Source organism: Symphalangus syndactylus, chromosome 5, assembly GCF_028878055.3.
Source record: "Symphalangus syndactylus isolate Jambi chromosome 5, NHGRI_mSymSyn1-v2.1_pri, whole genome shotgun sequence".
Lineage (NCBI taxonomy): Eukaryota > Metazoa > Chordata > Mammalia > Primates > Hylobatidae > Symphalangus > Symphalangus syndactylus.
Window position 1 is genome coordinate 71048891 of NC_072427.2, and position 16468 is coordinate 71065358.

General features: G+C 39.2%; 1 protein-coding gene across 6 annotated transcripts in view; it reads right to left on the reverse strand.

The window, feature by feature from the left end:
• TMTC1 (transmembrane O-mannosyltransferase targeting cadherins 1) overlaps positions 1 to 16468 on the reverse strand; it is a 282362-nt gene that overhangs the window by 114659 nt on the left and 151235 nt on the right. For 3 of the 6 annotated variants that reach the window (XM_055280245.2, XM_055280244.2, XM_055280241.2), the window contains 2 exons: positions 14756 to 14945; positions 11873 to 11968 (listed from right to left, as the gene is read on the reverse strand). In XM_055280245.2, coding sequence (XP_055136220.1) covers positions 11873 to 11968; positions 14756 to 14945 — 286 coding nt within the window. The remainder of the gene's footprint in view (positions 1 to 11872; positions 11969 to 14755; positions 14946 to 16468) is intronic. The other 3 variants (XM_055280247.2, XM_055280243.2, XM_063640336.1) reach the window with 1 other exon arrangement.

Consider the following 16468-nt stretch of genomic DNA (forward strand, 5'->3'; position numbering starts at 1 on the left):
CACCACGCCCGGCTAATTTTTTTTTTTGTATTTTTTTAGTAGAGACGGGGTTTCACCGTGGTCTCGATCTCCTGACCTCGTGATCCGCCCACCTCGGCCTCCCAAAGTGCTGGGATTACAAGCGTGAGCCACCGCGCCCGGCAGGAGAATCTCTTGAACCCGGGAGGCAGAGGTTGCAGTGAGCCGAGATCACGCCATTGCACTCCAGCCTGGGCAACAAGAGCAAAACTTGGTCTCGAAAAAAAAAAAATACATTTTCTGCTGCTCAGCCCTTTGTAGAGATGAATAGCTGATGGCCATTTTCTACACTAAAAATCACTATACAGTTAGAGAACTTTGTTAAGCCATCTATCTGCACAGTCTTGGCTCCAGCTGAGATAAATCCTGAGCACAGGAAGGCTTCTTGGCATCGTTAAACCATATCAGTGTTTATAAAGATGATATTCTCATGGGTGGGGTGGATGCGATGGAAATGGAGAAAACCAAGCTCTTCAAGGCACCCTGGATCGTCTTATTTCTTTATTCTCTATACTCTTAATACTGTTTGAAACAATGAGTGGTCAATTAAATCTCTGATGTTTTATCTTACTGTTTACCACTATGTTTTTCCTCTCCAAATGCACTGTCCTATACCTACATATTCCCTACATATTTCTTCTGCTTGTTTCAAAAAACTTTGTCAGTTTTTAAGATCAGTTTCCATTTCCATCACACCACTGGGTATGTGACGGCTCACTCCAGTTAGTCATGCAATTAGTCATGCATCTGCCTACAAGAGATACAAAGTACAAGGAGCAGGCAGATGACGAAGGTTCATCAGACACCTCCACCCCAGGTTACGTGCTTTGTCAAAGCACTCTTGAAAATTTTCCCATCCTCATCAATGGTTCTCTTGGAAAAACCTGGTCACTGATTATTCACTCGTTCAACAGATATGTTTCATTGCCATCTAAAAAGATAGTCTCTTTGGGCACTGTACTTACTTACAGGCAAACACTTAAAGAATTTAGCAATCAATCACTCCCATCTCTTTTGTATTTTCCAGGTACTAGTCTAGGCTCTTGGGAAAACATCAGTAAGCAAAACAGATGACAGAGAGAGAGAGAGAGAGAGAGAGAGACAGAAAGAAAACCCTGCCTTTCCAGAGAGGAAAAGAGAGAAAGAGACCATGAGAAAGTGAGTCAGCGAGCCTGGTAAGGGGTATCTGTAATATACAGATTAAGGTGGGCAAGAAATGGAGGACAATTCTAAACACAATGGTAGGCTGCACTGAGAAGGTGGCAATCAAGCAAGACTTGGAGGAGATGAAGGAGTCAGCCACAATACTTATTTCCTAGTAGAAAATGAGTTCAGGAAGTAGCAAGGGAGATAATGGAGTGGGGGTTGGATGGGACCAGCACATGTAGAACCTGTCAGGTCATTATAAAGGGGATGACTATTGCTGTCAGAGAAATAAGGAGCCACCAGAAGATTTTAAACACAAGAAGGGCATGATCTGACTTACATTTTGAAGTAATCACCCTGGCCACTCTGTTGAGGAATAGACTGGGCCTTGGCGCAAGGGTAGAAGCAGGGAGACCGGTTAGAAGGCTATGGCAATAATTCAAATGAGAGATGACGGTGGCTTGGACAGGGTAAAAGCAGTGAAGGTGGTGAGAAGCTGTCAGTGTCTAGATGCATTTTGAAAATATGGTTGACAGAATTTTCTTGATGGATGAGATACGAAATTTGAGACAGAGAAAGAGAAAAAAGGAAATCCCCCAAATTTTGGCTGAGGCAACTAGCAGAATGCACTGAGAGGAAAAATGCCATTGAGGCAACACACTGAATGGGTAAAGTCAGAAGTTAAACTTCAGAATGTTGAATTTGAGACTATAGTGTGGAGATGCATGTATATAGATGACACTTGCCTTCTTGAACAATCCTAGGTCCTACATATATTATTTCACTTATTTTTATTATATTACAGGTGAAAAATAAATTTTTTAATACCAATGTTTTTGTTCTGTAATAATGTAGACATATAAACATTAAAGCTCATATTACAAACTTGTTTTCTTTCTAATACTCTATGCTTCCTCCTTAGGCAATGTACATGTAAAAACAAGGAATTTTAGGTTTTTTTTTTTTTGATGGAGGGATGATTCTTCCCAGGGTTGTATTTATCGCCCTTTCACTCCCTTTATAGGCCCCTTGGGCATTGCACTTACAGCTAATCACCTAAAGAATCTGACAATCAATCGCTACAGTCTCCTCTGTGTTTCCGGTAGGCTTTTTGTCTAGAGGGACTTGTTTTAGCTGCTTTTATCTCTGGGACTCCTAATTACATATTTCAGAGTTTTCTCAGAACAAGATGGAAAAAGCTGTGCTCCTTTAAATAGAAATTTCACGTTCTAGATGGAAATGGAAGGGACAGAATGGTTCTAGATGTTACACAAATATCTTCTGACCTTTGTAACAGTTTAACAACAATCAGAAGCATTGTCTGCTAAGTGTTAATGAACTGTTTTTATGAAAATATGAATCATTATGAGAAATAACAAATGTAAAAATTAAGATTCCTTCTCAAAAGGTGGCACTTGCTTTGAGTAAAAGCAAATAATGATATAGACTATGAATTCTCACTGAGAATCACAAAGCACACAAATCAGGGGAAAAAAAACTAAAGCTGTTAGTGATGTCTGATAACTTCTTTTTCCATTATACAACTATCTAAGACTAATGAACTCAGCGAGTCTTCCAACTGAGGGGTAAATAAAAGAGGGGTAGGTAAGTCATTTTCCTACTAAATAGTGTGACTTGTAAAAATGTAACTGTCCTGTGAAGGCAAAGAAAAAGACAAATGATTTAGTGATGTGTAAAACTTTTGCCAGGCCTAGATCAAAAGCCAAGCAGAGCACTCCAGGTACAACTGAATGGTATATTACACATGACACGAGGAAAGAGGATCTGTAAAAGTTTCAGCTCCAGAACAAGGAGAATGATTTTACAGGTGACATATTAATAATTGACAAAAAGGCAGGTCTTGGTAAGACTGCTCAAGGGCCACTGAATTTCAGGTAGCTGCTGAACAAAGGAAAGGGCTGCATTTCTAGTGTCCACTTTGTTCCAACCCCTGACACTGAGGGGAATGGAGAAATCCGCGATGGTAGCATGATGTTTTATGAACAGCAACAACAAAAATGATTTTTTTCTTAAATCCTGACTATTTTCATGAAATTTTCAAATACCACTAAAGACATCCATAATCTAGTTTCTAAAGTCTGGAGCTTTAGGTGACAGCTGCAATAGCCATTTGTAAATAAGTCACTAAATTTCCCATTCTTCCTTACCCTTGATACACATTCAGTTTTAACAGGGTGATTTTATGTTATATTCTGCCCTTCTGTTACATTTGAACATACTAACTTCCAAAACTATGCTTCTGCACTTAAAATCTGCACTTAAAAGTGTGCTACTACTATTACCTCTTATGTCAAGAAGTTAAAGAAGCTCACTGTCACTCAAGGTAAAGGATGAAGGGAGGTAGGGAGGAGAGCATTAACTCTTATAAGCAATAGTAGTATCAAACATAGATTCTGGTCATGGAAGCATGCCTGGACTTTGAAATATATCAACTCAAGAAAAGGCAGTCAACTGGATTTCTTTTTATGAAGGCAGATATTTCTACAAAATGGAGACAGGATCCCTCATTGTACTCCTGGGTTTAAGCTGTGAGAATTTCATGATGCTGCAACAACACAAAGCTCCTCATGTGCCAGCCTCCATACTGAGTGTTTCACGTGGCTTGCCCTGGTCCAACCACAGTTGGTGCAGGGAGGATCAGAGAGGGGCTCACACAGCTATGCACTGGCAGAGTCTGGCCTCAGACTCAGGTCACTGCTAATCACTCCCCTCCACAGCCTTCCCTCCTCCCACCCTCAGGACTCTCAATCTGGAATCTGGGCAAGACAACTCAACATGCATGCAGGGGCTACCCCGAACACAGACGGGACTGGCTCCCACTTGAGATTGGTGGTAAATTTAAAGTGAACTAAATTAATTATTGAATTTAATATGAGACTACCAAATGAAATCGAATGACAATCATAAGTCTGATACAGTATGTATCACATATGGTAAAGTAATGACATCAAAGTATGTGGGAAGGTCAGTACAATGGATCTTTAAATATGCTCCATTTTAAAATGAGGTACAGATCCAACTTCTCTATTTTCTAACACTGCGTCAAATGAAGTGGTGAACTCATTTTCAAACTCTCATCAGAAAGATGATATGAAGGAAAATCTCAGCTTTGGAGCATGGCCTGTGCGCCAAAGTTGACTAAAACTACTGAGCTGGAAAACTGCGACCCACATAGCAGAACATTATCAGCATAGGAAAAAGGTGGCAGGTGGAGAAGCCAGCTGAGAGCAGGGAGAAGAGGCTGCATCAACTGGGCTGGTCAAGTCTCAGACGGAACAGCTTCTCATACGACGGCTACTCTCATGGCACTGGTGGTCGGGGTCAGAAGGACCATGGCAAGGCATCATCAGGGTCCATCTATCCAATACTGCAGTGGTCTCCAGGCAGAACAAGCTGGATGGGTTGTAAATGGGCTAGAAAGATTGGATCTATAACAGCATGAAGAGGATTTTCATGAATTGAGGTTACAAAAAGAATAGAGAATGTGCTGTCTGCAGAGAATGGGAACTGAAAAGAGGAATGTAGGCCAGAGGAAAAAAGAAAAATCCGTGTTGACATAGAGCCATTCACTATTAAATGCAATCTTTATTCCCCAAGTTCAATTTTATTTTACCATTCAGTATATTAAAACATGCTGCTTATTTTACCAGGTTTATAACTGCTATTCTGGAATTTAGTGATCCTTGTGCCATAATACCATAACCTATTATTTGGCTGGGCTAAATGCAAAATAATTTCCAGAGATCAGCAAGTGTGTTCAGTTCAACCATGTGGATCTATGGTAGTACAATGTTGTACCCCAGGGATTGAAAAATGTATGTGACAATGATGAAACAATAGCTGTGAAAGACTGCATGGGCAGCAAAGCTCTAAATATTTACTATCTTGTTCTTTTTTTTAAAAAAAGTTTGCCATTTCTTGGTCTATTCTATCGTATTGTGTTTATTCTCATAAGTTGCTCCAAGTCCTTTTTGGAATGAGGTGAGGATGCCAATATGCAAATAATCACTTTCCAATAGTGGCTTTCGTTTTGATCTTACCTTCTTGTTGAGATGTGTGGGAATTTCATTTAAAAAGAGCTCACAGGATGACAGTCTCTGTTTATCAGCTCTGTGTGGTGTTGTGAGTAGGTTGATGGGAGCTGTGACATGGACCAGCATGGAGGTAAATCCAAAGCAAGGATGAGAACAGGCATGAAGGGAGATCCCTGAGATGAGAAGGCCCTCCCTGAGTGAGGAGCTGCATTAGCCCTACCCCACCCCCACCCTCCATTTCCACCAAGTTGTTGCTAGTCGTCACCTCTAACAGTCAGGTTGCAGATTTTTCCCCACGTGGACATGAAAATTTGGCTTGTTTTCTGGGGCTCAGTGCTGCAGCCTGTGATTTGTGTTGGTTGCAAAACTATCACCCTACTAAAAATTTAAAAAACAAATAAAAACCAAACCCCTGAAACCCATACCTATGAGCTGAGGGGAGGGGAGAGACAGGATTTCCACTGCCCAACGTTCATTCTCAAAAGACATCTCATGATTGAGGCTATTATTAGGTGGGAATTGAACAATGAGAAAACATGGACACAGGAAGGGGAACATCACACTCCAGGGACTGTTGTGGGGTGGGGGGAGGGGGGAGGGACAGCATTAGGAGATATACCTAATGCTAAATGACAAGTTAATGGGTGCAGCACACCAACATGGCACATGGATACATATGTAACAAACCTGCACATTGTGCACATGTACCCTAAAACTTAAAGTATAATAATAATAAGAAGAAGAAGAAGAAGAAAGTCAGGTATCAGTAGCCCACCTCTTTTTCTCTCATGTTTTCCTTTTACAAGTATGCTACAAGATTATAAAAGGTATAAAAATACCTTAAAATCTCAAGACACTCTGTGAGAATGTAATAAAGAACCAATACCAAATAAATTACTCTTAAATATAATTTAATGGTGTTTCCTCTATAATGCAGGGAAACCACATTAGGAACATGGGAAATTGGGAACTATAAAGAATAGGACTGACTAATGGTATTAACTGCTCTAAATAATCCAAATTAGACTGGCTACTTTCCTGATATATGTCACTTTTTATTGCACGTCAACAGTCTAACATAAAGTCTGTAAGAGCCATAAAGAAAAACTCAAGTGCATTTTCAGCCATGGTTCTCCTGGGGCATACACACTCACTATTCATAAAAAAAGAATGGAATATTCAGCCTTCGTGGCTTAAATATCCTTTATCTCTAACTGTACATGCATTCCCACAGTGATTACTCTCATCACAAAGGGTCAGAGCAAATTAGTTCACTTTAAAATTCATTGTTAAAAACAATTCGATCCAGTAAGAAATTTCTAGATTGTTCTCTATATTATGTAATATAAATTCAAATGCCTTTCTAGAGAATGAATGGTGTGTGAGTAGAAGGAGGAGATGAAGGAGAGGCACAGAACGAGATAAATTCTACTCTTAAATTTCAAAGATGCCAACTGAGCTCTTCTATGATAAATAATAAACTACTCCATGAGGTCTTAAATTTCGTATGCCTGAAAATAGGACAAACTAGAAACAATCTCTAAATTCATTGTGTGGTTATTTCTAGAGAAAGGAACATTTAGATTCTGTATTCTGCCTCTCCCACTCAATTCTGGACAAGATCTTGCCAAAAGTAAAACATCTACTCTTTGAGTTGCTTACCCATAGAAATAGTTCAACTAGAGATGGAAGTGGCCCGGAATAGTCTGCAATGTTTAATGGTGTCTAGCTTAACTTACTTCTAAAAAAGAAAGAATTTGTTTTTGTTTCCCATAGTCACAAAAATGTAGAGGAACAGATATTCAACGGAGGCCTATGAAGAGCAGGCTGTGGGGGTTGGTTTTGGCAGATGACACACCTTCTGTTTTACATGACTTAATTTGTCTTACATGCCTTAATTTGTAGTTTTATAAAGTTAATTACTGAAATGTTAATAAAATGCAAATAAGTAAAATACAAATGTATTAGGAAAGAGTATGCTCCCACCTCTACCTACCTGGTGTCCTGGTTGATGATGAAATAGGAAGCAAGAAGAAGGTTTTTGGTAAATTGGAGAAGAAACAAAGATTATAAGCATATATATTGCCCAAAATGATGCAACAAAAGCTGGTTAATATTACTAAAAGAGGCCGGGAGCTGTGGCTCATGCCTATAATCCCAAGACTTTGAGAGGCTGAGGCGGGTGGATCACGAGGTCAGGAGTTTGAGACAAGCCTGGCCAACTTGGCGAAACCCTGTCTCTACTGAAAATACAAAAATTAGCCAGGCACATTGGGGGTCACCTGTAATTCCATCTACTCGGGAGGCTAAGGCAGGAGAATCGCTTGAACCCGGGAGACGGAGGTTGCAGTGAGCCAAGATTGTGCCACTGCACTCTAGCCTGGGCGACAGAGCAAGACTCCAGCTCAAAAATAAATAAATAAATAAAATAAAAGCAAGATATGCATGTCTTACAAATCTCTAGTGACTCTAAGGCTGTCCTTTTCCCTCAGTTCCTCCCTCCTACGCTCCATAGACACACACAGAAGCAGCTAAAGGACCTGGATTCTCTGTCTTTTTTTTGTTTTTGTTTTTTGAGATGGAGTCTCTGTTGCCCTGGCTGGAGCGCAGTGGCACAATCTCAGCTCACTGCAACTTCTACCTCCCAGGTTCAAGTGATTCTCCTGCCTCAGCCTCCTGAGTAGCTGGGATTACATACACCCACCATCACGCCCAGCTACTTTTTATATGTTTAGTAAAGACAGGGTTTCACCATGTTGGCCAGGCTGGCTTCAAACTCCTGACCTCAGGTGACCCACCCGCCTTGGCCTCCCAAAGTGCTGAGATTAGAGGCGTGAGCCACTGCGCCCAGCAAGGACCTGAATTCCTTTCTCTAGTCTTATTTCCTCCTGGGCCCACCAAGAAGAAAACTAAACAAAACAGGGCCAGAGGCCAAGTGGAAGAAGTATGGCAAGGGAAAGGAAAGTAGGCGAAGGCTTAAAAAGATAGAGGTTTGATATTCTGTGCACGCATGGTATCACACACAGTATCGCACACACTCACTCCCTAATCGCATTGATATCAACTCATATGGCTGTACCCTGCCCACTTGGCTCCAGCCATCTCAGCCTCCTTACTGTCTGTGATGGGTCCAGTACTTTCCTGCCTCTGGGCCTTGGCACTGGCTTTCCCTGCTCTTGGAATGCTCTTCCCCAAACAGCCACATGGCTCACTCTTTCACTTCCTTCATGTCTCTACTCCAATGTCACCTTATCTGTGAGGCCAGCCCTGACCTCTTCACATCACCTAATATTTGACATATCAAGACATATTTTAAGTGTTTAAGTGTAAGCTCCATGCAGGTGGGACTTTCATTTTGTTCACTGTGCTAATCACAGCAACCAAAAGGCACTCAATCAATATTAAGACAAGGGCAGAGGAAAAAGTAGTGAAGCTACAAAGAACATATGCCAAGGTTGTTTTCTATGATTGACAATCAATCAAAGGTGAAAATAAAAGAAAGATTTTTCCACGAATCTCTGGACTCACTGCATATGCTTGTTTATTCAGTATTTTTCTTGGTAATATATAGCTTCGCTATCTCAAAATTTATGGATATAATCAGGGATTATAAAATAATTTCAGCTTGATACTTGCTGATTCAGTACACAACTCATTTGGAAATATTCCAGGTGGACCGACCTGTGCTTATTCTGCTGACATTATTATAAACATTTCATCTATTTTTTCTTTTTAACACAGAACAATGTCCATAAAGCATGACCTTTATGTTCATAAAAGTTTAATCCTCCTGTTTACTGCCTCAGAGTCAAAGCCCTTACCATCATGTCCTTAGTAGTTCATCATCACACAGACCCAAAACAGGATTATTCCCACTTCGAGAGGTTACTAACTAGTAGGAGAACCTGACTCTAAGGCCTGATTCCTATCTCCCTTCTGGTGTGTAAGCAGATCTAGAAAAGCGAAACCAGGCCACAAAAACGTGAGCAAAGCTCTGTCTCCAACCTCTGAAAGAAGAAAATGTGGAGAGTGTAAGTGGCCAAGAATTGCCAGAGGCTCTAGTTAAACGGTTGCAAAGAATTTTCAAGATGAAAGCCATGACAGAAGAGCTCAATCTTAACTATCCCCACAGCTGGAATGTTCTGCTAATTTTTTAGGATTCATTAAAGTGATTTTGAAACAAACTCCCTAAAATAAAAGGATTAACAGCCCTTCACAGAGGACGTTTCCATTCATTCATCATGTTATCAAAGACACTCTGGGGAGGGCCAAGACTTGCCTGTGTGCAGGGTCTACTGCCATCATGAGAGCTTATGTTTAACACACTTGATGGAGATGACAGCCAGTGGGGAATCGCCAGTCCCCTTAATTAGCTGGGAAAAAGTCAAGAAAAACCCTTTCTGACATACCCATTCAGGCTCCACTATATGTGCTCTGGCAGATCAGTTACAATAGAGCAGGCGTGCCAATCCATGAGCTAAGGTCAGATAATAATAAAACAAACCTCATATTCACCCCTAAATATTTCATGCAGCTGTTGAGCACGGTGCTTTTCAAGCCTTTAGATATGTGTCTTACAAGAAAAGATTCTCTAGGCTAAAATCTAATTGAACAGAATGGCTAACTTTTTGTAGTTTTATTCATTTAGATAATAGATACTGAGTGGCAAATTTAGATAATAAATAAAATTTAGGTAATAAATACTGAGTGGGGCAAGTTCTTAGTGATATTAGTATGGCAGTGAATAAGACAGAAAAAAATATTTGTCCTCATGGGGCTCATGCTCTAGTTGGCAGAAATAGGCATTAAGTAAAATAACCAAACTATATAGTATTTTAGAACTTGAAGTGAAGGGAGTTACAAAGTAAAAGGGAGATAAAGAAAGGAGTAGAAAGTATATGACTACATTTTAAATAGGATGGTTAAAGTAGACCTTACTAACAAGGTGAAATTTGAGCTCAAGTTTATGTAACTAATTGGCATGCCAGAGTTTCTTGAGGATGGTTATTTACATGATCCTTGCTTTATAAAATTCATTTACAAAAAGATGCATCAGATGGTTACTTTAAAATAAGGTGTTTGGACGGAAAGAATACCCTCTTCAAAAAACGATGCAGAGAAAACTGGATAAGCACATGCAAAAGAATGAAGTTGGATCCCTACTTCACTGCACACCCAAAGATTAACTCAAAATGAATCAATGACCTAAATATAAGAGCTAAAACCACAAAACTCTTAGAAGAAAACAGTCATAAATCTTCATGACCTTGGATTTGGCCATGCATTTTTAGATTTGACAGTAAGAGCATGATAGAAAAAGAACAACATAGCTAAATTGGACTTCACAAAAATTAAAAACTTTTGGTCAGGCACGGTGGCTCATGCCTATAATCCCAGCACTTTGAGAGGCCATGGCAGGTGGATCACCTGAGGTCTGGAGTTCAAGACCAGCCTGGCCAACATAGTGAAACCCCGTCTCTACTAAAAATACAAAAAATTTTTAGTAAAAATACAAAAAAATACAAAAAAACACAAAAAATACAAAAAAAAAAACCGTCTCTATTAAAAAAATACAAAAAATTAGCCAGGCGTGGTGGCGGGCGCCTGTAGTCCCTGCTACGTGGGAGGCTGAGACAGGAGAATGGTGTGAATCTAGGAGGTGGAGTTTGCAGTTAGTGGAGATGCACCAATGTACTCCAGCCTGAGCAACAGAGCAAGACTCCATCTCAAAAAAAGAAAAAAAAAAAAGCTACCTATGACCTGGAAGTGCCTCCACCCTTCAAGTTGTTCTGCCCTCCCATATCGAGCCAATGTATGTTTTACATGTATGATTGATATCTCATGTCTCCCTAAAATGTACAAAAGCAAGCCGTACCCCTACCACATAGGGCACTTGTAGTCAGGACCTCCTGAGGCTGTGTCACAGGTGTGTCCTTCACCTTGGCAAAACAAACTTTCTAAATTGGCTGAGGCCAGTCTCAGACATTTTGGGCTCACACTCCTTTTATATTCTATACCCAGAATAGGCAAATTCACAGAGACAGAAAGCACATTAAAGGTTATCACGGGATGGAGGAGGAGAAAGCTGAGAGTGATTACTTAATAAGTATGAGGGTGTTTTATGGGGTAATGAAAAAGCTTTGAAACTAGAAAGTGCTGGCAGTTGTATAACACTGTAAATACACTAAGTCCCACTAAATTATACTCTTTAAAATAGTTAATTGTATGTTATATAACTTTCACCTCAATTTTAAAAAGATTTCGTCAAATTCTTTTTCATTCAATTTTCAGGATTGTCTTTATGTTTTGTGTTTAAATTTCAGTTCTGTATTCATTCCAGCCTTTTACCTATTTGCAATATTCAATTGTTTTTTATACTTTCTTGAGGTAAAGTTCCCATACAACAAATTCACCTATTTTAAGTATATATTTTGGTGAGTTTCACTACCACAATCATATTTTTAAAAGCATAAAATGTTATTTCAAGTTATAGTCAACCTCCAACCCCACATGTTTTCTGTCATTATAATTATGCCTTTTTTAGAATTTCACATGAATGGAATCACATAGGGTATTTAGTTTGTTTTTATGCTGCTATGAAGAAATACCCAAGACTAGGTAATTTATAAAGAAAACAGGTTTAATTGACTCACAGTTCTGCATGGCTCGGGAGGCTTCAGGAAACTTACAATCATAGTGGAAGGTGAAGGGGAAGCAGGGACCTTGGGCAGCAGGAGACGTAGTGAGTGCTGAGCAAAGGGAAAAAAAACCCCTTATAAAACCACCAGATATCGTGAGAACTCTCTCACTATCACAAGAACAGCATGTGGGTAACTGCCCCCATGAGTCAATTACCTCTCCCAGGGTCCCTCCCATGACATGTGGGGATTACGGGAACTACAATGCAATTTGGGTGGGGACACAGCCAAACCATATCATATAGTATACAGTCTTATATGTCTGGCTTCTTTCACTTAGCACCATGTTCATCCATGTCTGTCCACATTGTTTTATGTATTCGTAGTTTGTTCCTTAAAATTTCTGAATAATTGATGACACTGAGTTTGTCCATTTGCATGTTAGGTCATTAGATTTTTCCCAATTTGTCTGCTATTATAAATAAAGCTGTATGAATATTCACAGACAAGATATTCACATGGGCATGTTTTCATTCCGTTTTAGTAGGTGGAGATGGGTAGAGCTGTTTAATTTTATGTTTAACTTTTTAAGAAACTTCCAAATTTTTCCAAAGTATCTGAATCATTTTTTCCATCCATAATGTATGAGGATTCCAGTTGCTCCACAGTGGCCAATACTCAGTGTTGGGAATCTTTTTAATGATAGTCATTATAGTGAGAGTATAATGGTATCTCTTTGTGGATTTAATTTGAAGTTCCCTAATGACTAATGATGCTGAGCATCTTTTCATGTATTTATTAAAAACTTTGCATATCTTCTTCTGTGCAGTGTCTACTTGAATCTTTTCTCCATTTTAGTTTTTGCCTTCTTAATATTGAGTTTTAAGAGCACTTCTAATATTCCAGATACAAGGCCTCTGTAGATTTATGTTTTACAAATATTTTCTCCCAATTTGTGGCTTGCCTCTTCATTTAATTCACATTATCTTTTGATGAAAAGAATATTTAATTTTGATGATGTCCAATTTATCAACTTTTTCTTTTACAGTTTTCACATTATGTGTTCTAAGAAATATTTGCTTAAGTCAAATTCACAAAGATTTTCTCTTTTTCTTTTAGAAATTTTGGTGTAATTTACTTTTTTTGTTTAGGACTATGATCCACTTACAATTAATTTCTGTATAATGTATAAGGTAAGGGTTAAGATTCGTATTTTTTCCTTACAGATATTCAGCTACATTTTTAAAAGACCATCCTTTCTCCATTGAGTTACTTTGACAACTATGTCAAAAAGCAGTTGATCCCATTAGTGTGGATTTAGCCCTGAATTCTCAATTCTACTCCATTTCCTACTGACATTTTTTTAAAAAACTGAGTTTGATCACACACTCCTGTTTCTTCATATATCTAGTAATCTTTGGTTAAACTGGGTGTTGCATGTCATACATTGTAGGGACCCTGGATTCTATTTTGTTCTTCTGAAATTGTTGATTTTCCTGTTTGAATACATTTGATGAGCTTCCATAGACTCAAACTGGAAAATCTGTTTCTCTGCAGAATGCTGAAATTATTACTCAGTTCTTTTTTTCTTTTGCCTGGATTTCTGGGGACTGCTCTTGTGCCAACATGGCTTTGTGATCAGCCAATGATTTGGGCAGAGGTTATACATGGATAACTCAAGCCAGTGAATTTTCCAATCTCTGTTGCTCAACTCGTGTACGCGTTGAAGAATGGATTCAAACTTGCAGCAAGTAAGTCTCCCAGGGCTTTTAATTTTGCTTGTGCATATGTCATTTAACAGCCATGAATGCATGGAGAGTATATTACCGCTGCCCTTTCATATTTATCTTGCTTCCAAAACTTTCCCCTTAAATTTTTGCTGCTGTTTCTTTCCCAAACCAAATTTTTCCAAAATCATAAAACTTTCCAAAGTTTACCAGCCAATTCCAACAAGTAAACTTATGAATTTTTACTGCTAGATCTGACAGGATGGAAAGACCTTCAGGTAAAAGCATATTACCCAATGCAGTAGCAGTTTTTCATAAGTAAACATTTTCAGGTTCTTTGCTGAAATGATTTGTCTGTGTCACCACCCAAATCTCATCTTGAATTGTAGTTCCCATAATCCCCATGTGTTGTGAGGATCAGGTGGAGATAACTAAACCATGGGGGCAGTTTCCCCCATTCCGCTCTTGTGATAGTGAGTTAGTTCTCACTAGATATAATGGTTTTATAAGGGGCTTTCCCCTTCACTGGGCACTCATCATTCTCTCTCCTGCCGCCTTGTGAAGAAGGACATGTTTGCTTCCCCTTCTGCCCTGATTGTAAGTTTCCTAAGGCCTCCCCAGCCCTGCATAACTGTGAACTAACTAAACCTCTTTCATTTATAAATTAGCTAGTCTCAGGTATGTCCTTATAGCAGCATGATAATGAACTAGTATATTTGCCTTTGGTCTTTGGTCATTTTTGAAATAGCTGTTTTTAGTAATTTTGTACAGTTTTATACTTTTTGGGGAGGTAGTGGGAGAAATCATCCAACTACCTCTGGCAGTCATTCATGAAAGTAGAGTCTTAACCATATTTTAAGCATTTATAAATAGGTTATCTACCACAATTTCATTTATCATTATATTAAATCAAATAAATTTGAAAATTAGCCAACCACAGCAGTAACTTCTCATTTACAAACATTAAGCTTCAGATTCAATACAGGGTTAGTAGAAACAGTCAAAAAATCTATAAGGTGGCCATGGTATGTTATTACCTGCTACAAAAACTTTAAATACACAAGGAGAGGAGATTCAATTTACACCCAGACCATCTGTGCAAAAAAGAACATTATAGGCATTGAATATCTGTCTTCAAATGCAGAGTTCATTCTATTTTTGAGAAAATTACCTTAAAGGCTGCTAAGCAGTGCAGGCTCAATAAGGCCATCACAACTGCCAGAAGGATGGTGGCTAAGTTCCTCATGTCCCATATGGTCTCTACCAGAGGAATACTGCCGACCTGCCAGTCGTAGCACAGGGTCACAGGTGCAAGCAGAAGCCACACGTTGAAGGCCAAGAGGTAGGAATAGGTGAGGAATCTATAAAGAGAAGAAGAATCACTGAAACACTACTGAAGAACCATGACCTTCTGTAAGCATTCAGTCACTGTATTTTTATTAAATAGCATTTCTACCCAGTCAATGTTATCTTGGAAGAGAAGACAAGGGAAGATGGAAAGCCATTCACTCATTTATTTATTAAATTGATAGATTTGGGATATATCTAATAGGTTCTAGCCACTCTGAGGTGCTGACCTTTTAATGGTGAACAAATACAGATACAATTTCCATGACATCTATTTTAAAATTATCATACAAATAAACATATTACAACCAGAAATAAATGCTAGGAAGGAAAAGAGACATTTGAACTGTCCCTTCTTAACAGTGCCCAGAATTCTGCAGTAGATTTGAAAATATTTCATCATTTTTATATTATACTGATCTATATTGAGTTATTTCAAAAAATCAAAATCTTTGTGGTATGGAGATAATATGTGGTAGGAGGGAAATTGCAGGTGTCCTTGCTGACAAGGACAGCCAGGTGGACACAGGGACAATGGATGGAGGAGGTGTTATGCCTGTTTCCTGGCTGCAACTAGGCACTAAGGTAAAGTGGAAGGCATTCTAGTTGTTCCCCTCACTTTGGGGGTAGAGAAAACTGAATTTATTTAAATTCATTCAGTCAACACACTTATTAAGCAGTGTTCTAGACCCTTGAGAACTGCACATAACAACTTTGTCCAAATCTCTGCATTAGGAGACAATCAAACTCTAGCATAGCCTCAGCATAAGGCTGTGTACCTGGGATGACCCCAGCCCCTCATTAAAATGCTTACCTGAGAAATGCTGTCAGGAGAATTTATTCTTTGCTCTAGTCAACATGTTACAACAGGCCCCCAACCTCCTTTTTTTTTTTTAACAGCATTTACAAAAATGTGCATATGACTGTGAATACTTAATTCTGACAACACAGAAGCATCTCCGTCAAGGACCCGAGAGCCATTCCTATGAAATGTAATCATCAGGAAGGACAGGGCTTCTGTCTCCCAATCTCTGGAAGCACAGAACTTTAACTTTGATAACTGTCAGCCAGTGGGCACAGTCAGCCTAATCGCATCTACAAGGACCAATGCTCTGTAAGTCTTCACCTCTCTGACACTACTGAGCACCCCACTCCACCCACTCCCTCACTCTCCCTTTGAAAGGCCCAGTCACCTCTGCACAAATCAGAATGAAGCTCTGCTCCCTCCCCTACTGTCAGTAGTGATGGAGTGAAATCTGTGTTCACTGCTTCAGCTCATATTTGACTGTGTTTGTCAACTTATTTGGGATTAAACAGAAGAATTAGATGAATTCATTGTCCTCAAGGAATGTATAATCCAATAGTGAAAATAGGACATACTGAATTAAAAAGGGAGAAGGAAACAGATGAACACCGTAAGAGTACAGAGTGTGAAGAAAGGTTCTCCCTCATTTGTCAGGTTCTTTTAGAGGGAATCTTGGATTGGCAAAGACATTAGATGAGATAATTTCCAAGTTACTTTCCAGTGTGAAGCGTC